This window comes from Lactuca sativa, chromosome 9, assembly GCF_002870075.4.
Source record: "Lactuca sativa cultivar Salinas chromosome 9, Lsat_Salinas_v11, whole genome shotgun sequence".
Classification (NCBI taxonomy): domain Eukaryota; kingdom Viridiplantae; phylum Streptophyta; class Magnoliopsida; order Asterales; family Asteraceae; genus Lactuca; species Lactuca sativa.
In genome coordinates, this window is record NC_056631.2 from 107,537,315 (window position 1) to 107,562,013 (window position 24,699).

General features: G+C 40.1%; 1 protein-coding gene across 1 annotated transcript; it reads left to right on the forward strand.

The window, feature by feature from the left end:
- Positions 1-10,941: 10,941 nt before the first annotated feature.
- On the forward strand, positions 10,942-12,294 carry LOC111906681 (protein PHOSPHATE-INDUCED 1). The gene has a single exon (XM_023902452.3). The coding sequence runs from the start codon at positions 11,200-11,202 to the stop codon at positions 12,133-12,135; it is 936 nt and encodes a 311-aa protein (XP_023758220.1). The 5' UTR covers positions 10,942-11,199; the 3' UTR covers positions 12,136-12,294.
- Positions 12,295-24,699: the final 12,405 nt, after the last annotated feature.

Below are 24,699 nucleotides of genomic sequence, written 5' to 3' on the forward strand. Positions count from 1 at the left end.
CCACAGTCATTCCTTATGAGCACAGCTACACCTGGTTAGCTTCGCAATTTATACACATTTAGTCCTTAATGTTTTTTTGTCTAAGTCATTGTTGTTTTTGTACACATTCAGTTCTTTTGATCGGTTTGTTCATGTTTTGCTCATGTGACATCTTACATGGAAGAATCATTGATGAGGTGTTCTCATATATGGCTCGTCTGGGTAGTGAAATCACGTGTCATTAATAACATTGTACTTTTGATATTAGTAACTGTTATAGTACAATACCAACACATTTAATACCATTAACAACATCATTCAATAGCAATATCAACTACATTACATCAAGTAAAGAAAATATATTAGCCATGATGATTCCAATACCAATACGAACCAAATTTCACTTCATTATAGAAGATTACAACTTATTTTAAGTTTTTAACTATATCACTACTTGAATTCTTCTTCAACTCATTCACTTCTTTCTTGAGATATGAAACCTGCTATTTAACAGCTGCAAACTCATTAGGGTCAATTTGTCATGTTTTTCATCTACCCATTACCAAATTTTCCACTTTTTTTTACTTAGTTTCTTTAGTAACAAAAAACAATTATTAATTAGGTAAGAAAGAAGGTCAATTTGAAAAGAACAAAAAAGTAATTTACTGAAAGATGGTTCAAAATTGAGATACCAAGGAAATATGGAAGACTCTAAATTTTCTTTACTAGGTGCTCTTTTGTCCTGCAAGTGCCAAGTTGAGTTGAGAGGAAGCAATCACAAAGTATCTTATATTTGCTATGAGATTCTTTATTATTGCTTCGTCCCAATTTGACATGACATTTATCAGACAAAAGAACACCATGCAAAAGAAAAATTAAAGTCTTCCCTAATTCCTTGGTATGTCGATTTTAACAATTAGTAGATGAGTTTTTTGCTCTTTTCAAATTGACATTCTTTCTTACCTAATTAATAATTATTTTTTTTACTAAAGAAACCAAATAAAAAGTGTAAATTTTGGCAATAGGTAGATGAACAACATGTCAAATTGACCCTGAATTTTAAAGATGATATTATAGTTGTTAAAGAGAAGGTTTCATGTCTTACAAAAAATTGAATGAGCTAAAGAAGAATTCATGTAGTGATAATGTTTAAAGAAGTTTGAATCTTCTGTAATGAAGTGAAATTTGGTTGATATTGGTATTGTGTAACGCCCCAAGTTCCAGAGGTGCTATTGAAGGACTTAAAGTGTAAATTAAGGAAAGGGACTCGATGAGTAAGCATGCTTACTAGCCGAGTCGGAGCAGGATTCTGTCACGGGTTAAGTGGCCAACTCGCCGAGTCGGCGGCTTGGACTCGACGAGCTGGTGCTGGAGAGAGAAACCCCTAATCCCGGGGGTTTTGCCCTATATAAAGCACATTATAACCCACCCTCGGCCTCTTTGCTACCCTTTTGAGATCAAGAAACCCTAATTTTTGTGTAAGACTTCATTGTTGAGGAGATTGGAGCTTGGAAAAGGAATTTGGTGGAAGGAGCTTGAGAAATTAGATGCTAGCATCAAGTGGCTTGTGTAGATTTGGGATCTACATCAGTTTGGGCACATCTCAGAGGTAAGGAGCCATTATCTTAAGCTATTTCCCTTTTTGGTTCATCCTTGGTGGTTGATTTGGAGTTCCTTATCTTGTTTGAGATCTATTTCGGGTTTGCAGTTTAGATCTGAGGTTACTACTCCAGATCTAGGCTTGTGATGGTCCAAAATGTCATAAAGCTTCTGTTTAAGAGTTGTTGGTGAAGCCCCCTAGTCCTTAACCCTAGCCCTAGTGTGTTTTGGGCCTATATCTCCTTGGTTTCATGTAATGTTTGCAACTTTATGTGAGGGTTAGACTGTAGAAGAGTGGATCTATGGATTGGAGCCCCTGCATGGCTCGAAAAGCCATTGTATGGATTGAGAACTTGGGAGACTCAGCGAGTCACATGGGTCTACTCGACGAGTTGTATGAACATGTGCATGGACTCGACGAGTTGGAAGAACAACTCGGCGAGTCTGTTGAAGATTTCCTTGGACTTGATGAGTCTGGTCGCGGAACCCTAACCTCTTTTGGGTAAGCCTCGAATCAGTGAGTCGAGGGGCGACTTTGTGAGTTGAGCATGATGGGACTCGGAGATCGTTGGACTCAACGAGTCTTGGGGCGACTCGGCGAGTTGAGTCGTGTTATGGGAGTTTCTGAGTATAAGAACTCAACGAGTCGATGGGTTGACTCGGCCAGTAAAGTCAACCAGGAAGGTTGACTTTGACTGAGGACTTTGACTTTGACCAAGAGTTGACCAGTTTGACTTCCAAGGGTATTTTGGTAATGTTGGTATTTATGGAATTGGTTCTTTGGTAGTGTTTTGTGGTGAAGTTCGTGTTGGTGGTCCACGCAGCTTGGTCTTATCTCTTCAATCAGCAATTGCAGGTAAGTTATCCTCACTATATCGATAGGGTCTATTGCACCAAGGTCGGCCCTTTATCGGATGGAAATCCGGGTATTGTCTGTTATGTTATTGTTATGCTAGATTTGCATCCTGATATTTAGGATGGTGATATGTTAGTGACCTGGTTAAGGTCGGTACACGGTATATAGGGTAATGTTATGATAGTGACCAGTTAGGTCGGAATCCTGATTTAGGATGTTGATATGCTATGTGATCTGTTAGACTGTTTGTCTGGTTAAGGAATTGTTATGTGATTAATTATTTATGTGCACATGGTTGTTAAAAGAGGGTTGGGTTGAAGTGGGTCCTGCTTTGTGCTGTAGGCCAACATACCCAGGGCGGACCGGATATTCCGAAGGCCCAGCGAGCGGTCCGGATAGGCTGAATGCCCCAAGAGGGCGGACCAGACGTGCCGAGGCTCGGAGAGTGGACCAGGCCGAATGAAGGCTCGGTGTGGGCGGACTAGTCATACTGTAGACTCAGAGAGTGGACCAGGTGGATTGAAGGCCCGGTGCGGGCGGACCAATCACACTGTAGACTCGATGTACATGGCTAGACTCGGAGGGTAGACTAGGTGGACTGAAGGCCCGGTGCAGGCGGACCAGTGACACAGTAGACCCGATGTACATGGCTGTTCTATTTGTGATATGTTATGAGTATGTTTATGTGTGGTTGGTATTTTGGGGGTAACTCACTAAGCTTTCGGGCTTACAGTTCAGTGTATTGTTTCAGGTACTTCAGGAGAACGTGTCAAGGCGAAGGCGTGATTGTACCGCTCCTCATGTTTTATGATTTATGTGATATGGTTCTGGGGGATACTCTGATGTTTAAACTATTTTGATTACAAGATGTATGAACTTAATGGTTTTTGAATGAATTAAAATGTTTTAATTGGGCTCAAATTATATGGGTGTGACATATTGGAATCATTATGACTAATGTATTTTCTTCACCTGATGTAATGTAGTTGATATTGTGTAACATCCATAAAATTCAAGCCAATTTAAAACTTTTTAAATCTTTCAAAAAGCAATAATTATTAAAAAAAAATTTCAAAATGGTTTCATGTCAGAGTATCCCATAATCAAATCATAAAAATATAAGGAGGTGGACAATCACGCCTTCTCCTTCCCATGATCATCAGAAGTACCTGAAACAAAATCAACAACTGTAAGTCTGAAGCTTAGTGAGTTCCCTCAAAGTACAAACTTCATACAAGTATAACCATATCATAACACACAAAAAAGACAGCATGCATATAGAGTCTACAGTATGACTGGACCGCCCTCACCGGACCTTCAATCTATTTGGCCCACTCTCAGAACCTTTAACATGTCTTGTCTGCCCTTCCGGGCCTTCAGCTTGTCTGGACCGTTCTCCGGGCCTTCGTCCTAACTGATATGCCCTAATGGGTCTGCAATCTATCTGGTCCGCCCTGGGTCTGTTGGCCTTCAGCACAAAGTAGGTCCACCTCAACCCAACCCCCAATCAAACAATCATGTGTACATAATTATCATATGCTAGCTAACATGTACAGATAGTCATAAAGATTTAACAGATCACTAACATAACATTATTCTATATACCAGGGTATCGACCTAATAGGTCACTAACATATCAACATGCAATAAACCCGGATACAAATCCGAAAAGGGTAGACATTGGTGCCTTCGACCCTGTTAGTATAGTGAGGACAACTCACCTCACAAGTAGTGCTGAACTGGACTGAAAGTCTCCAACTGCTGTCCCACCGAAAATCTTGAACTATCCAAAATGATGAATACTAAGTCAACACATGGGATATCAATCTTAATTAAGGGTCCACATAGTTAATTTTGACTTTTCTCTAATTTGGGCTAAGGCCCAATATCAAATTTACTATCCAAAGTCCATATACATAAGGCCCATTATTGGCCAAATTTTCCGAATTGGGACCTAACTCTCAAATCGGGCCTCATTTTAAGATCTATTACCACTATTAGCCTAAAACACATTTATTTAGTAAGCCCAACAAGGCCCATGTCAAACTGGCCCAAAAAGGAGCTTAATCCTGAAGCCCAATTCGTCAAAAGCCCAACAGAGGGCGTACGCGGGGCGTACTCCTCTGTTACGTTGGGCGTACTTCCATTTGCGTTAACCACAATCGGGGTGGTTGACTCAGTACGTTGGGCGTACAAAAATTAGGTGGGGTGTAAGCAAGGTTTCACCAAAACCCTAATAAGTGCTTTATACTTAAGCACTTAAGCCCAAACTCCAGATCCATCGACCAAATGTGCCTTAGAACCATAAAGTCTTGAACTTTAAGGCTTTGGATGTCCATAAAGCTCTTAATACATGGTATTAATCCATTAAGACCTTTCTACTACATGCATGGGGCACTTTTTGCCATTGGGACATCATTTTTATCACTTAGGAGCCTTTCTAGGGTCTGAAAGGACAGTTTGTCTCGTTTAAAACATAACATGCGCCAACTTGGGACTTTTTGGGACAAGAAATGATTCCATAAAGCTAGCATGCAAGATTTACATCATACAAGCTTAAAGGTTGGAGATTTTTACCTCCTAGAGCCTCTAGAGCACAAAGAAACCTCAGATCTACAAGCTTGTCTTCCTTCTCCAACTTCTTGATGCAACACCTTCTTCTCCAACTACTTAAGTCACACTTTTAGCTCACACACTCAAGAAATGGGTTAGGGTTTTAGGAAAACGACCCAAAACTATGGAGGCTGAGATGATGGAGGGTTTTGAGCTCATAAGGACGTTTATATAGCACCCAAACCCTAAATATTAGGATTTCCATCTGTCGTGAGTACGTATAGCGTACACAAATGTACGCCCAACGTACTTGGGCACGCCTAGTACGCTTAGCGTACCTTATGTACGCTTAGCATACTCGTCTTGTCCTCAAAGTTTCAACTTTAGCCACTTAGGCTTCTCATGGCTCGACTCTTCCAACCCCAGGGACTATAAATGACAAAATAAATAGAGAGGATTTGGAAATACCTGCAAATCTCGGGATGTTACATATTGCAATTAAATGAACTTTTTAATGGTATTAAATGTAGTTGGTGTAGTACTATAACAGTTACTAATATCAAAAGTACATTGTTATTAATGACACATGATTCCGTTATCCAGATGAGCCACATACGAGAACAACTTATTAATGATTCTCTCGTGTAATATGTCACATCAGTAAATGTCACACCCCAAACCAGAACGGCAGAAACATTCGGGGGCGGATGACTTCTTGGGCAGTATCATAACAATGAATATAATAGTGAAGAAAGCAAACACAACCATCATCAATATAATTGAAAAAGTTACATCGTAGTATGTGTTTACATGTTTTCGAAATCAATTACATCATGATGACAAAATATGTTTTGAAGTTAATGCCTTACCGTCCCTGTCTTCAAAGCTGAGCATTCCCTGCTCACTGAAATCCTGAGAATACAAGTAGTTTTGAAAAAGTGTCAACAATTAAGTTGGTGAGTTCATAAGAGTTTTATTTTGAAACGAAACTGTTTTCCTCTGTAAAAGCGATAAAGTTGTTCCATAAAATCCGATATTTTCCTTAAAGAGTGAATTAAAAGTTTCTTTGTTATAAAATAGTGCATCCTAAAATTTCCTATAGCTTGCTTCTATAATTTCTAAGTGTATATAAGTTATATAAAATTAAAGTTAAATAGACCATCGAATGTAATGGGTCTGCCTTAGGCCCACAACCAAACAAGGAATAGGAAATAAAGCGGACCCACCAAGTCTACACGGCTAAATTCTATATAACTCTTGCATATACACTTAGTAATTATGGCTGAAAACTAACAATTCTAGATAGAATGTAGTTTTAAAAACCAAAGACCGAGACTATGCCTATCATAGTTCATCAAGGAGTGGTAGCGGTAGTGAACATAAACTATACATATCATAATTCACCAAATAATGGTAGTGATAGTGAACATGAATTATGCATATTATAGTTTATCAAATAATGGTAGTGGTAGTGAACATAAACTATACATATCATAATTCACCAAATAGTGGTAGTGATAGTGAACATGAATTATGCATATTATAGTTTATCCAAAAGTGGTGGTGGTAGAGAACATAAACTATACCTATTATAGTTTATCATATTTTTTGTAATGTAATGCAACCTAACTATACCTACTATAGTTAGCGTATTTGTTGGTAGTGTATACTTATTATAGTTTATTGTAATTACTTGTAGTAGTGGAAAACCTCAGTATATGATTCATACCTTCAAGATAAGGTAAATAATATGTGTTATCATTCACATGTATTCAATTGGTACTATCCTTGTCATGGTTTACCAAATGTTTGTATGTAACGGATGTAAAATTTTTCATGACAGTTTATTATTTCACCATACTTAATATAGTAAAAAACCCATTTGTTTTCTGATGTATGTCTACATACCAATACAAAATGACATATAATGTAATAATATAATATGACGTAATGATACACACCTTGCTCAACAAGTTACAAGGTGTGAATGAAATTGATAGCATTTTTCTAGTGATAACATTTCTATTCCTGTTCTTAGAAAATTTATAGAAAAATCACCAAAGGTCTAAATCAAAATCCGTAATTTCTGAGAGTTTAGAAAATATGTCTAGTTTGTTCATAAATTTTCTCATGATTTTTAGTGACCTCGAAATTGTGTAAAAAAGTCCATAATCACAGACTGCTCCGGATTTGTTCTTGAAATGATAGGCAGTTTGGTAAAAATCACCATAAATTGTAGAAAAATCTTATGGAGATGTGCAAGTAGCCATTTTAAAGGTATGGATCTGAACTATTCGCACCTAGTACAGTTTTGAAAACTAAAATGTTTAAGCAAAACAGTCTGTGAATGGAGTTAAACTTTCCTGATGAAAGCTGTTGGAAAAGTTTAGTTGTGTTCTTGGTGTTTTAACTTGTATTCCCCACCTTAAAACTTAAGAAAACATGAAAAGACAGGGGTATGAACTCACCTTGTGTGTTTTTAGTGGATGGATGTTGAAGAAAAGAAGTGTTCAACTCAAGAACACTTAGAAAATGCCTTGAAGGTTCGAAGATCAAAAGTGGAAGAAAACTTGATGATCAGCCCTTGAACCTCGAATGTGTGTGTGTGTGTGTGAGAGAGAGAGAGAGAAGTGAGAGAGAAAGGTGTTTGTTCTTTGGTGGAAAATGAGAGAAATGAGAGAGGAGAGATAATGATTCTACCTTTTGTTCAAGTGTATGGCTGGAAGAAAATGATGGGAAGGACGATGGAAGTGACTAGGTATCGTGGAAGGAAAAGGGTTGGTAATGGAGTGGGCATGGGGTGGTTGTTTGTGTCATACACTAAAGCAAAGTCAACACTCCACCAATAATATCCCACCCACTCTTCTTGAATAAGGATTATACCCCAAAAACGTGATTAATTATGAAATATGGGGTGTTATATGTTAAAATATGATTTTGGGTGAAAATCTCACGTTAAAATAATTAAAACCAGGCTTAAAACACAAAACTAGTCGAAAACCTGGTGAAAATGGCGAACCTGCGAGGCTTCTCGCATTGGGGAACCGAAGGTGGCAAGTTTCGGTCCTAAGGAGGTGGGGACCGAAGTGGCTTATGAGGCTAGGACTGAAAGGGAGCGAAGGTGAAGTGTCAGAAGCGAACCTGGGTGAGGACCGAAATAGACCGAGAGGAGGTTCGGTCCGAAGGGACATTCGTGTTCAGTCTTGGTGGTTTCGGTTCAACAGCTTCGGGTTCGGTTCTAAGAGGCTAGTTTCGGTTCCTTTAGGGTTCGCTTCCTAAAGGGAGGCTTCGGTCTATTAAGGTTGTTTTACCAAATATTACCCCGTTTCAAGCGGTTTTTGACCCGGTTAAGGGTCGGGATGACTCGAAAGACTATAAAAAGTTCAAGGGAGTTTTGAGAGAGATTTGGGAGAGATTTTTAATAGAGAGAGATAAAGTGAAAGAGATTGAGAGAGACTATGTTTGTGACTTTTTTTGAGTGTTTGGCTTCATAACGCAAGGTTCGTACACCTAGTTAAGCCTCGTTTTGATTGTTATATGCTCCCGAGAGGTATGGAATAATGTTTTATCGAGTAGATTCATCACTTACCCTGATTAGGGTTTAGAATTTCCGAACAAGTGAAAACTCTAAGTGATACTTTATATTAAGATTGCGAGTTGTACAATAAGGATCATAATGGAAACCCTAATATACAAGGGTTATATGAGTTGAACGGTTTGACTTGTTGACTTAGGTTGACTTTGACTTGACCAAAAATTGACGGTTGTCACAGCAAAAAACATTAAGAAGTCGATCATAATGACTGAATATGTATAAAAACAATAAAAAAAAATTTAGAAAAAAAAATATTAAATACTAAATGCGTACAAAATGAGAACTATATTACTCTTTTAGATCATTTTCCCCAAAATCAAAGATGCAAAAGTTTGTGTGTAGTTGATTGACGACGAATCTATGGTTAAAAACAGTTAAAGTTTTTAAAAACATTGTAATGGATTAGTAAAAAATAAATATCTGACAAATGTTTGTATTTAAATTTTAAATTAACTGCTATATCCTTTATACATCGTTAAATTTTTTAAAATATTTATTTTAACATCAAAATTTTTAAAATATTTATTTTAACATCTTAGTGTAATGTCAAATTTCATAAAACCACTATTGCTTGAAAATTTTCATCGAAAAAAAAATCAAAAACTATAATTTTTTAAAACAACCACTAAATTGCTTTTTGATTTTTCGATTCTCGGTCCAAATCCAGACCATACTCATCCCTACCTAAGTTCACTTTTTTTTTTGTAACAGCAAATATATTAAGAGAGGGTACCTCCAACTAGCAAGGAACTAGAAGAGGGACCAACAAATAGGATACATATAGTTCATAAATTACAAACCAGAAAATGGAGATACCAACCACTCCTCCGAGTTACAAATTACATTCTTACCCCTATGCTTTAGCCAATAAAAGACTGTGGACTTAATGCATTCAGTCCCCTTGACGTACTGAAGTACCCTCCATTCGAAATAATCGTTTGTTCCTGAAACCTCCATAAATTCCATAGCAACCTGTAGCTAATGGTAGTAAACCTTTCTCTTTTCGAATTACAAATCCCCCAGGTAGCAGTGAAATGAAGAAGATCACCAATAGTTTTTATTGAAATCTGATCACTTCTTACACCGCACCAACTCAAGATATTGTTCCGGATCAGGGTAGCAAATGGACAGTCAATCAGAATATGATCAGCACATTCGGTCCTCCCGATGCACGAACTACACCACAGAGAATTGACCAAACTACCCCTCTTCTCCAGTGCTGCAGCCGATGGAATACGATCTTGCGCAGCTCTCCAAATAAAGCATAATACCTTGATTGGAACCACCCTACTCCATACAATTTCAGATGTACCAGGAATACTAACGTGCAACTTGTCAATAACCTGTCTAAGGGAACTGACAGAGAATATACCGTCGCCCGATAACTTACAGATCCAATGATCCACTCCCGACCCTAAGTAAGTACCAGATACTTCACTAGTGAGGGCATTGACATTAGATTCAACCCCCATAGCACTAGGAGTGGACTTCCATTTCCAAACTTGATTCGAGCTAGCAATTCTATCGGCTACGGTGCATCGTTTCTTGGCTTCCAATTCAAATAAGGAAGGATACTTTATTTTTTAGGCTCCCAGAGTCTAACCAATTATCTTACCAGAATAGAGTTTTGTCCCCAGCTCCGATTTTTACTTTGAAAATGTCATGAACATCGAGGTTATGATCTAGCAATGTCTTTTTGATTCTTGCAATAGTATTCCAGACTCCACTGTACTTCCGTCTGGATAGGTGTTCACTTAAACTTAAGTTTTGATGCCAAACTGTACGCACATGTAGAAAAGACTTTATGTTTTAAAATCATTGAACCATTTTGAAGTTTTAATGAGAAAGTTGGTCCCACAACATAAAAGCATAAAAGCCTTTATATATATATATATATATATATATATATATATATATATATATATATATATATATATATATATATATATATATATAAAAGTGCCATTCATATTCACTTTTCTTTCCTTTCTCTATTTCTATCAATTTTTTGGACATTTTACAAATATAAATAGTTTTTTTAAACATTAAAAAATACTTGCAGTTATATACTTTTTTTCTATCACAAAAATTAATTCAAAGTAATTATTTTTCAAATAATTTAGAAACAATTCCAAACACGAATTTTATTACGCAAACTACAAATATAAATTTATTAAGTACTATAATTTTAATAAATATTCTTTTTATATTATATTGTTCGAAATAATTATAAATTCATATATTAACTTATAATAAAATTATCATTTTTCAATAATATATTAACAAAAATAAGATGTTCGTGTAGTTATACAGGGGAAGCCGCAAACCCCCCAAAGCCGACCATATTTTCTTTTGAATTATTGTTAATAATTTAAAATTAGGTTTGACATCAACATATACCCCCAATTCCCCAACCGTTCGTTGACTTGTACTCGTAATAACGCGGAAGGAGCTTGCATGAGGCTTATATGGGGAGCTACATAACTCAACACCCCATCATCAATAATACATTTTTATTATTTTCAATACTATAAATACCTCTTTGATTCCTCAACTCCATTCTCATCATCTATTCCCATAATCCTATCCCAATTCAATCATCTAAAACATTCTAACAATGGCTTCCGCTGCTCTTTTCTTCCTACACTTTCTCTTTCTGTTGTCTATTTTCCAACCTTCACTTGCAACTAGACGACTCACTGAGTTAGTCCAGAACTCGTCTCCCCTTTTGCAATACCACAACGGTGCCCTCCTCACCGGCGACATCTCCGTCAACCTCATTTGGTATGGCAACTTCAAACCCTCCCAGAAAGCCATCATCACCGATTTCATCACCTCCCTGTCCTCCGCCTCACTCAAATCCCAGATCCAACCTTCCGTCGCCACATGGTGGAAGACAACAGACAAATACTACTCGAAAACAAAGAAACCCTCCCTCCGACTCGGTAAACAAGTATCCGACCCGGATTGCTCACTCGGGAAATCATTATCAGACAAACACCTCCTCCAGTTAGCTGCAAAGGGTGAACCGACGAACGCCGTGAACATCGTGTTAACGGCAAACGACGTGGCAGTTTTTCGTTTTTGCTCCGGTAGGTGTGGAACCCATGGCCATGGATCATCTTCCATTGTAAAAGGTAAAAACAACAAGTTTGCTTACATCTGGGTTGGCAACTCGGAGACTCAGTGTCCTGGTCAATGCGCGTGGCCATTCCATCAACCGATTTACGGACCACAGGGTGCACCACTGATCGCACCGAACAACGACGTGGGTGTGGATGGAATGGTGATAAATCTGGCTACTCTTTTGGCTGGAACTGCTACAAATCCATTTGGAAATGGGTATTATCAGGGGGATGCTGGTGCACCATTAGAAGCTGCATCTTCTTGTTCGGGGTTGTATGGGAAAGGGGCGTATCCAGGTTATGCCGGAGATTTGTTGTTGGAGACGACGACAGGTGCAAGTTTCAATGCACATGGTACAAACGGGAGGAAGTATTTGCTTCCTGCTTTATTTGACCCCTCTACTTCTAAATGTTCCACTTTGGTTTAACGAAAGGAAAGAGAAGAAGGCTCTTTCTTCTGGTTTTTGTATAAAATAAAAAATGAAAAGGAAAAAAAATGTAGGACATAGTGTAGGAGTGTACTCTGTAACTTAAAAAACTATGTATTCGTTTATTCATTTTAATTACCTAATATATGCTTTCAGTTATTTTATCATTATTAAATAATTAGGTGACATTTTACCAATAAATATAGTAAATATTAGGTATGAGACCCGTATATTATACAGGTTAATTAAAACAAAATGTTAATATAAATGATTAAATGGAAAATTTATTTGAATTTGAAATTTGAGATAACTGAAAATTATGAAACAAAAAACATGCAAAAAATAAATAAATTAAAATTATGTGTTTAGTTATCAAATTTGTGTACTAAACGGGTAAATTATAACAAAATGCTAAACATAAAGGTTTAGATTGTAAAGTTATTTGAAATTAAAATTAAAATTAAAATTTAGAATTTGAAATTTGAAATTAATAGTCATTATGGTAGGTTTAATTTATGGAAGTTATATTAATGATATATTAGAAATAAAAAATGAAATAAATGACAAGTGGAAAATAAATATATCTCAAAATTATGACAAAATGACATGTGGCCAATTGAATGAGAGAATGACATGTGGCAAAACCATTCTTATTTATTAGGGTAGATTTTTATATTAATATCATCGATAACTTTAGCCGGTAACCAAAGCCTAAAACCAAAACTTGACAAAAATTAATAAAACCGAACTCAAATTATTGAATTTAGGTTTAAATTTAAATTTTTTAAAATCCAAAAATTGGTTTGGGTTGGGTTTGCATAGTAAACTTGATCCAAACCGAAATATTTTAACCTAAAATACATCAACTATTTTTAACTTTGATAAATGGAATATCCTACTACGTTTTTTTAACTTTGATAAATGGAATATCCTACTTTGTTGAATGTGGTTTAGACTCACTAAAGGCGTAACCGAAGCGGTTAACTGATACCTCGAATGCATCGGTTTTGGTTTGGGTTCATATTATTTAAAACCAATGCTATCAGTTTGAGTTTGGTTTTAGACCAAAACTAACTCCACACCTCTATTAATAACCATCATTCTATCCATATTTGATAAATATAGATGGTGTAACTTGGTCCCTGTTAAGGTTAATGTTCTTTCGTGGCGGGTTTTATGAAATCATATACCCTCTAAGGCGAACCTTGATAACCGAGGGGTTTATATTCCCTCTCTTCTTTGTTCGTCGTGTGATTTTAGTGTCGAAGATGTTATGCATGTGTTTTTGAGGTGCAAAGCGGTTGGTTAGGTTTGGAATCACGTCTCTAAATGAGTTGATTTACTTTTAACTTTTTGTATAGATGTGGTTGAAAATTTTAAATGGGTTGACATGGTTTCAAATTACAGGTGACAGAGAAAGGCGTTAGAAGTTATTGTCTTTACCATGGTTTGGATTATTGGTTTTCAGTTAAGAATTGTAAAGTTAGAATCAATTGGTCTACATTGTTAAAAAAAACCATATGTTTTATGTTTTTTGTGTACTTTCTTCTTCATAGCTACTTGATAGTGGACTGTTTTTAATAAAATTTTAATTGTTAAAAAAATATTTTAAGACACTTGTCACAATTTTATATTAAACTTGATCCAAACCTAAATATTTTAACCTAAAATACATCAACTATTTTTAACTTTGATTAATGGAATATCCTACTATGTTTTTTACACGGTATATAAACCTTGGTTGAATGTGGTTTAAACTAATACCGGGTATTAGTTTTAACTGGGGTTACCGTCTTTCATCTTCTTGGCCTTATCACACCGCGTCTTTGTCCACCGCTCAAATACTGGATAACTCCTACAACCTGTGTTACATTAATTCTCCTTCTATCTTCTCGATTGTTCCACTTTCTTCACCAAACCGATTACCTTTCATGTGTTTTTCTTTACTCTCTCTCCCTTCTACAGGTTGTCGGCAAGAAGTGTAGAGAATGTCACCACCGCCTAACGCATCGTCACTCTCCACCACTGCCCTACAAACATCTTTTAATACCACCGGCTTATGCATCGTTGCTCTCTACCACACCTCTATACGTCAGCGCTCTGATTTTTTCAATGTTCCACACATTGCAGTTTAACAATTGTGTTCTGATTTGGTAATTTTTTGTGAATTAGATTTAGGGTCTCGAATGAAGGAATTTTTGTAAATCTAATTTGGATGCCCAATTTTGAGTTAATTCCAATTCCAACATAATTTTAATATCTGGAGATTATGTCTTCCACATCATTTAATCTATTAACATGAATTGATTAGGTTATAAGAGGTATCAATTTTTTTGATTTTATTGTCGTATGAGGATTGGAGCTTTTTTCTCACGTTTGTATGAAACAAAGGAGAAAGGGGTGACACTTCTTTTTATTCAATGATTCAAAAGGCTGTTCAACTTCGTCTATTTCATCTGAAATTCAATTTTTTAAGTATTTCTTCAGGTTCATTTTTTGGTTTTAATGCTTTTACTCTTCTTGCGTGAGGATGAAGAACCAAGAACATAAAGTTAATGTTTCTCTTCCTTGACTAGGCATGTAAGTTAAACGCTTCTCATAATATTTGTTGTGCCTATTTGATTTTTGAATTTGGTTTAATTTTTATCAAGGTTCTAAATAACGTAAGGCGTGACTTGGCGGCAATGTCAAGCCTCAAGTTTTTCCGAGCCTTAGCGAGTCACGGCGTTCATAAGGCGTGACTTAAGGCGGCTATTTTCTATATAATTAATATTTTTATATGCATTTTCAACTATTATTCATTTTTATACACATATATGAGTTAAGGCAGCGTTTTGGCAAAGCTTGGCGATAGGTGCAAGCCTTGGAGCCGTGGCGCGCCATGGCGGAGCCATGGCGAGCTTTTTAGAACCTTGATTTTTATGTTTTGCTTGCTCTGTTATAGTTATATGCTGATAATCGATCAGATAAACTGCATATTCTTTAATTTTTTGTTGCCTGCTATACTGCTATGTTGTTATTAGTTATACATACTTTCACCTCATGCTTGAAAATAGAATAAAAGAAGGTGAATGGAAAACATTGGAAGTTATTTGGAATTGAAACAAGAAATGAACTGAATATGAAATTCAAGAAATTCAAGAGCACGTTTAAGAAAACTATTGTCCCCTAAACCATTTGGAATATTGGGAAGCAAAGGAACAAGTAAGTAGCAACCTAATACAATGAACTTTTGGGACTCCTATTGTTGATAAGTAAATAATTATCTTATTTAAACCTTAGAAATTTAGAAAATTTACTATGACAGATGGCGAAGATGGTTATGGAGTTGGCCAAGATTAGGATGATCTGAAATTTTGTTCATTAGGTAAACATCATGCGTCATGATTTTTTGAATATGCTAACAACAAAAGAAAAAGAAATCTGATACGGCTAAATGGAATCAATATACATAATTTGGTTTGATATCATTTTCCCTTATTTCCTTAAAAAGATCAGTTGCCTTATTAATTTTAGGGTTGATTTGATGTTTTTTTGGTTCCATGTTAAATTTCTTTCCTCTTAGTCTCCTCTTTTTTGCTTACACTAATATTAAATTTCTAATTTTGTTTATTGGTTATTTGTTTTTTGTGGGTTTTAGTATGTTATGAAGACTTCCGTATAAAGAGCTATGCATATGAAGGCTTCAAGGTTTGAAATAAGCAAATATAAAGATTTATACAGGTCCGTTTTGTTTATTTTATTGTTGATTTTGTTTTTCTTATGAATAAAAGGTTTGATTTTTCTGTTTAAAGATTTAAGTTCTTCCACAGAAGGTTGACCTACCAAATAGATGTCTAAAATAGGTATGATTTTCCGTTTCTTTATCTTTTTTTTCCATAAAACATGAGGCGGTGAAAGAAAGAGAAGAAAACACGTATTTTGGATAGTTACTCAAAAGGAAAGCTTAGACTTGGATAACTTTGATTTTTGTTTTGTTTTTTTTTTTTCTAAAATATTTTCTGATTTGTAGCTACATTGTTAATGTCCATGTAGGGCAATTGCCAAAGATCATTTAGTCATAAAGTGGTTATTGGTAAGGAAGATCCGAAAAAAAAAAGTTACTGGTATGCTTTCTTTCCGGTCTTTTTTTTCATATAATTTTTTTTTATCCATTCTCTTAATTGTCCAAATTTTCATCTTTAAGAAACTAAAAATATTCTTTTAAAATAGGAAGGCTGATTTCAAAACTACAATTGCAACTCCAAAATGATCTAATTAGGCGAACTGAATATTAGGATACGCAAAGAAAAAGCATTCGGTTTCTAAAGGGCAGAAATTTGAGATTGATATTGTAACACTCAAAAATCCCAACCAATTTAAACTTTTTCAAAAACAACCCAATTTCATAAAGTTATTCAAAGAGGTTTTCAATACATTTATTATCAAAGTATTTTCCCAGAAACCACATCGTAAAACACATAAAACTCGAGGAGCGGTACGATCATGCCTTAGCCTTGCCATGGTCTCCTGAAGTACCTGAAACATTTAAACCACAACTGTAAGTCCGAAAGCTTAGTGAGATACCCCCAAAATACCAACGCCATACAATCATAACCATATCATATAACCGATACAGAACAGCCATGCACTTCGGGTCTACTGTGTGACTGGTCCGCCGCACCGGCCTACAGTCCACCTGGTCCACCCTCCGAGTCTAGCCATATACATCGAGTCTACAGTATGGTTGGTCCGCCCGCACCGGGCCTTCAATCCACCTGGTCCACTCTCTGAGTCTACAGTATGACTGGTCCGCCCACACCGGGCCTTCAGTCGGCCTGGTCCACTCTCCGAGCCTCGGCACGTCTGGTCCAGCTGAAACATCCCAAAAATACAGTCTGAAAATTTCTTTTAAAATTAGTAATAAAACCATATTCATAAAACATCATATAAGAGTCATAAAGAATTTATCTCAAAATATCTTAACAACTATCAAATATATCAGAGTATAAACATCCCAGGCTGAACAAACGGTGTGTGCACTGCAATCTTTCCGAGCTCCTCTTTTGAAAACTGAGTACCTGAAACCAAAACTGAAAACCGTAAGCACGAAGCTTAGTGAGCTCCCCCAAACTACCACATACCATACAATACATATAAAGAACATATTGGGCCTTGCCCACTGTATCAGACCGAGGTCCGGACTAACTGGGGCCTTGCCCCCTGCATCGGACCGAAGTCTGGAAACTGACTGGGACCCCGTCCCCTGCATTGGACCGAAGTCCGGACTAACTGACTGGAACCCCGTCCCTTGCATCGGACCGAAGTCCGGACTAACTGGGGCCTTGCCCCCTGCATCGGATCGAAGTCCGGAAACTGACTGGGACCCCGTCCCCTGCATCGGACTGAAGTCCAGACTAACTGACTGGGACCCCGTCCCCTGCATCGGACCGAAGTCCGGACTAACTGATTAGGACCCCGTCCCCTGCATTGGACCGAAGTCCGGACTAATTGGGGCCTTGCCCCCTGCATCGGACCGAAGTCCGGAAACTGACTGAACATAGCATAGCATAACATATCAACTAGCATAAACACATATACTGCATACTGCATTGGGCCATTGCCCGGAACACATAACGCATAACACATAAATCCTGTCTGAGCCACGAAGGCATCAAACATACTAACTACTGCATCGGACCGAAGTCCGGAAACTACTGCTAACTGAACGGGCCGACATTGTGGCCTTAGACCCGTTCCTACTGGAAGGAAACTCACCTCACACTGCTGAAGTCCCGCAGACACAATCCCACACTGCTGAAGTCCCGCAGACTCCACCCCAACTGCTGGCTGACAGATTCCCGAACTATCAACACCAAATAACACCCAATCAATAATTGGGTTCTAACACATACTATAAATACATACTTTGGATAATTACTACATTACCCCTAACTTGGCTTACCCAAGCCCAAGGCCCAATTTCATAGGCCCAAAGTCAACTAGGGATCAAAGCCCAACATATGGTCCAATTTTCCAAATTGGGCCCAAACCTCTACATGGGATTCCCTTAAGGCCCAAATGTCCAGTCTAGTCCAACATGTCCCATTCTAAGGGCCCAATATCATACAATCCTCTAGGCCCAACTATGGCCCATCTATGTCCTAATTTGGGCCCAATCCTTCATATGGGCCTTACCCTAGAGCCCAACTAATTACTCTAGTCCATTTGATTATTATTGGATGGCCCAACACAAAGCCCAAGTGAAATTAGGGGTTCACATCAAATGATAACTAGGGTTAAGTGTTTCTTACTTAACCCATTAAGGACTTAATCCATTAAGTCCTTTACTCTACTAGGTAAGTGATATGGAGTGATTTGGGCTTAAAACACACTCCAATCCTAATGGCCCAAAGATGGGTCCAATAAGTCTAAGGCCCAATTACTCACAATTAGGGTTTTCATTCAAACATAGCCCAATAGGCCCAAAATCAATATCTAAGCCCATTAGGATTTGCTAGCGGGGCACCACCCACTACCACCTCGGGTAGTGGTGGTCGATGGCGGCTCACGGCGGCGGCCACCACCCTAGGGTGGTGGTTTTCCATTTCATTTCATTAATCTTTTGGAAATTACAATTACAATGCTTTATACACACACACACTAACTAACACACACACACACAACCACCCTAGTGGTGGTCGGCGGTGGTACAAGGGGGCAGCCACCACCTCACGGTGGTGGTAGTGGCTACTTCCGACTTTCCGGATAAACAAAACATCCAACACGCATAAATACACACCTACACGATTTCTTTTTTTCTCAAAAGATCCAGCCACCCTCCCTTGGTGGCTCATAGTGGCGGCAGGAGCACTAGAAAAGCAACATCAGCAGCACAGCGGCGGCAACCACCATTCCTAATGGTGGTGGCGGTCCACATGAAATGACGCAAGAACCAAGCTCTAAACGGCCGACTAGGAGGCTGTTATCGCCGGAGCAATCTGAAACGCTGGTTCACGGCTCACCGGTGACCACAGCCGCCATACATGGCGTCAACCCAACAAAAGGAACGAGAGGGAAAAAGAGAAGAATCGACTGAAGGTTTCTCGGCAGCTCGATACTTGCATAGCGATAGGATAACGGCAGCCAGCGCCTCCGGCAGTCAGCGTCGCAATGACGATGTTCGTCTGACACGGCAGCAACGACCACAGCGACGGACGGTTTCTTCCCGGTCTTCGACAGACTCTCGGTGACTCACGTTTTTTGCCGGCAGCTCATCTCAATGGTGGCAGTTCCATGGCATGGCGGCGACCTCTTATGACCGGAGATGAGAGAGTAGGAGGGGTGGCGGCTGGAGGCATATCCCTTAGGGTTAGGGTTTTGAGTGATTTAAGATGCATATATACATGGATCAAGGGAGGGTGACGGGAGTTGTCCCGTGTCCATGCTCCAACTTTGCCCATTTAACCATTCTAGTCCCTCCCCATGATATCTTTTTCAAAATAAAACACATACTTACCTTTTTAACCCTATCTTCTGAAATTGTTTACAATTAAAGTCTGAAATTCACCAATCAACCCCTACTCTACAAAAATCTCTTTCATAATAGATCCTTAAAGTAATAATAAGCCCTTAAGCCTTCAATCTTTTCAATTTAAGTCTCGAACATACGCTTTTAACCCTCAACTTCAAATATTCTTCACAAATCATCCCGAGACTTACATTTATTAATTTATTTAAATAAACGGGGCGTTACACCAGCCTTTTGGGCCTACAGCCTATCCGGACCGCTCGCTGGTCCGCCCTGGGTATATTGGCCTACAGCACAAAGCAGGACCCGCCTCAACCCAACCCCAGTCCAACAACCATGTGCACATAAACATACAATCATATAACAATACACATCCAATCAAACCGATCTAGTAGATCACATATCATAACATCATCCTAACCAGGATACCTACCTAACCGGTCACTAGCATAACATCATCCTATATACCAGGATACCGACCTTGACCAGGTCTCTAACATATACCATCCTAACTACCAGGATGCATTATAGAAAAGCAATAACATAACAACAATACCCGGATTACAATCCGATAAAGGGTCGACCTTGGTGCTTTAGACCCTGTTGATATAGTGAGGATACTTACCTCGCGACTGCTGACTGAAAAGGATAAGATCACACTGCTCCAACCTCCGACACGAACTCCACCACTGATCAATACCAAAAGACTGAACTCAATAAATACCTATAATTACCAAAATACCCCTGGAAAACAACTGGTCAACTCTTGGTCAAAGTCAAAGTCCTCAGTCAAAGTCAACCCTCCTGACTGACTCTACTCGCCGAGTCAACCCGCTGACTCGTCGAGTCCCCATGCTCTGAAACTCCCATAACACGACTCAAATCGCCGAGTCCCACAACTCTGAGTCTAACCGCACTCAACTCACTGAGTCATCGCTTGACTCACCGATTCACAGCTTAACCAGAAAAGGTTAGGACACCATGACCAAACTCGCCGAGTCCAAGAAAATACTCGCCGAGTTCAAGGCAACATTCAACATACTCGCCGAGTTGTTCTTCCAACTCGTCGAGTTCACCCATGTGACTCGCTAAGTACCTCTAGATCTTAATCCATACAGTGGCTTTCCAAGCCATGCAGGGGCTCCAAACCATAGATCCACTCCCCTACAACCCATCCATCACGTAAAGTGGCAAAGTTTACGTGAATCCAAAGAGATCTAAGCATAAAACACACTTGGGCTAAGTTTTGGGACAAAGGAACTTCACCAACAACTCTTATACAGGAACTTTATGACATAAAGGACCATCACAATCTTAGATCTGAAGTAGCATCCTCAGATCCAAGCTTTTATCTAGAATTAGATCTCATATCAATCACCATACATGAATCCATGAAGGAATAGCTTAAGGAAATGGTTCCTTACCCCTGAAACGAGCCCAACCAACTGTAGATTTCTTATCTCCCCAAGCTTCCTGATACGAGCCTCCAACCTTCAAGCTTCAAGCACCAAAGATCCTCCTCCAAGCTTTAATTAACTCAACAATGGGGTCTTCCCACGAATTAGGGTTTTCTGGATCTCAATGAGCAGCAAAGAGGCTGAGGGGGAAAACATAAGGTTCCTTATATAGGGTGCAAACCCTGAAAAATAGGGTTTCTCATTCCAGCACCAACTCGCCGAATCCAGCCGCCGACTCGCCGAGTTGATCACTAAACGTGTGACCAAATCGCGACTTGACTCGCCGATTCTATCCATGGATCGTCGAGTCTATCCATGGACTCGCCAAGTCTATCCTTCTTAGTTACACCAAGCACCCTGAACTTGCACTTCTGAACTCGGGTTGTTACAATTCTCCCCCACTTAAATTAGGCTTCGTTGTCGAAGCCTGCTGCAGCTCACAATTCCCGATAATGTCCCCACAATGCGTCTCCTGGTATTGACCGACCCAGGTTCCTCCGATCGCTGCTGTCGAACCTCTAAAAAGTCCAACCCTTCTCTCCCAGAGTTTCGACAACCAATACAAGATGGCCTCCGACTTCTTTCTCTGATAACAACCCTCATTAACCAATGATCGCCCGATGGTACTTCCATCACCCCAACTCACAACAATCGCTTGTCCCTTATAAGGCTAGACATCACCCTGGACCACCGGGTCCTGTCCCAATACCAAGCTGCTATCCCTTTCCTTGACTGGCGTAGCCTTGTCGAATTCACTTATGGGACTCATCCCGCTTCCCTTCCGAAACCACCTCGTTTCTTTTCGAGCTGACAGGATGGCACGTCCTTCAGCTCCTGAGCAACTCCCATGAGCTCTCCCTTGCACACACATACGCATGCCGAACCTGCTCTAACATCCTCGGGCTGGAAACCCGACACACTGATGATACCTTCACACATCCCCATGAAGAATTACCGCTACATACAAATCTTCCTGATCACAACCATACTGGAAAATCCAAGTCTCCATCGTTGCATCCTCTCCGAAATCTTCTGGTTCTACACTACCAGAAATCCTTCCGCAACTTCAACAGACCCTAACCCGGATATGCTCCCATACCACTGGTACCATCCCAGTACTTACTACCAATAGCTGAAGTACTACCAATAATCCCCTTACTCCACTTCCTCCTCTGTTGGAGTACCCATTCTCCTTCCGGAGCTACATGCCATTCCTTTTCAGGAAATCCACCCAACAACCCTTACCGCACCTACACGTGCCACTGAGCTCTACTTCACTCTACATTATCCATGTAGAGCAACTGCTATCCTCGAACTTCCCTAACTCTGAATTTGCTTGCAAGGACTCTCGGGTCCATTCACTGCTTTCACTAACTTGATCAACACTTGGAGCCAGACCATATCAATCATCATTCCCTAGCGACGCATTTCCTTATTATCCTCATACCGATTCACTAACACGTACAGAGTCTTCAACATGGCTGGACCGCCCCTCTAGGCCTTCAGCCTATCTGGACCACTCTCAGAACCTTCAGCATGCCTGGACCGCCCTCCTGAGCCTTCGACATGACTGGTACGCCTTTCGGGCTTCAGTCTTCCCGGTCTGCTCAACTATCATACATCATTCCAACTACCCTTCCAGGGAGTCCTTCTCGTTCATACTGTTCTAGCCCCTTAGGGGTTCCGAACTCTCGTCCCGATCCTGGAATCCTTTCCATGGCCTAAACCCAGGCCTAACATCAAACACTATCTTTCCTGAATCCATGGTCTGCTCCCTGCCCCCACTAGTCTGCCACTTACTCATACCAGCCCACACTCTTGGCTGACTGAAACACCGCTGACTCCCAAACAGCTAATTAACCTCAAATACTTGTCGGTCCTCCTGAGAGTTTTCCAATTCTCCCCACTTAGAGCACTGACTACCAACCACCGATGACCCAACCGGCATCGCGCATCTCGAACTCTAAGGGAGTTCGACTCCCCGTTGAACACTTCTCAAAACACAAATGCTATACCCGACAACAAGACCAGTCAACCAAAGCCTGACCATTAATCCCTTGGATGCTAACTGATTCCAACCCCTAACTACCGACCCCTCAATAATACCACAAACCCGAAAGATAGAACGAATACAATACCATGAATTATGCGAACAAGACTAGCAGATATAATACTCCATAGCAACCATAAGATAACAAGATATCAAGAAGGAAACATACCCGCAGCTGCATCCGGCTCTGCCCTGACCTCCTCTGCTATAAACTGAAAGGCACGCCCCTGAGCCCTCGGGGGCTCTGCTCCACCCTGACCTCCACCCGTAATCCTCAAAGTGGCTGGTGCTGGAGCCTGCACCAGTCCTGCAGCAAGTTGTGGACAGTTGGCCCTCATGTGACCAACCTGATGACACTGATAACAAATCCTCATATCCTGAACTGGGGCTGACTGACGGCAATCCCTCGGATAATTCCCCTCTCTCCCGCACTTGCGGCACAAACCACCGGACCTAGAAACTCCAGTGTGACTCTTCCCGCACTTCCCACAAGTGCGGCTGCTCAGATCTCCCAACCTAGAATCAACGGTCTTGGACCGTTTCGGCACCGGCCGCGACTGTGCCGGGGCCTGCCTCTGCTCTCTCAATTGTAACTCAATCTCCAACTCATGCCGCCGAGCGGCCTCCTGCAACTCCAGCAAGGTCTCGCACCTCTGCATAGACACAAACTGCCTGATATCCCTCTTGAGCATACTCAGATATCGGGACATCTGAGCCTGCTCCGAAGCAAACTCTAGGCCAAACATCGCCCTCTCAGTGAACATCATGGTGATCTCCGTCACCGACTATGAGTCCTGCTTCAGCTCCAGGAACTCCTGAGCCAACCTCTCTCTCTCTCTCTCTCTCAACCCGTGGAACATAACGGGTACTGAACATCTCCCGGAACTGATCCCATGAAACCGCAGCCCTCTGTGCATCCGAATATGACCCCGTGGTCAATCTCCACCAATCCTTCGCCCCGAGCCTTAACAGGTTCAGTGCGCATCTCACTCTCTGATCAGCAGGGCAGGAACACGTGAAGAAACACCCCTCCACGTCTGACAACCATCTCATAGCAACAATCGGATCTTGAACTCCATCAAAGGTAGGGGGCTTCATATTATCGAAGTCCCGATACTGAAAACCTCTACCGGCTCCTCCCCTGCCGCTGCTACAGCCGCTGTAGCCGCCGCGGCAGCCGTCTCTATAAGAGCTGCATAGTGCTCATCAAAATACTCAACCATGGCGGTCTTGATCGACCCAAACAGTTCCGGCAACTCGGCCCGGAACAACGCAGCAACCTCATCATGCAGGATCTCATGAATCCTAGCATCCAACTCGTTTGTGCTCATCTGACCAATAACCTCGGGTGGTGCTGACCCACCCTGACCGCTTCCTCCTGCTCCCGATCCTGACCCGAATCCACTCCCAGCATGCCTCGTAACCACCATACTAAAAATGCTACAAAACATCAGACGCTCTCCCAGAACCCCGGGAACCAACTCCCAATCCAACCCTAAAGGTTGTGGTTTCCTAGATATGCGTATGGGTCCTGTGCTTTCAGTAGT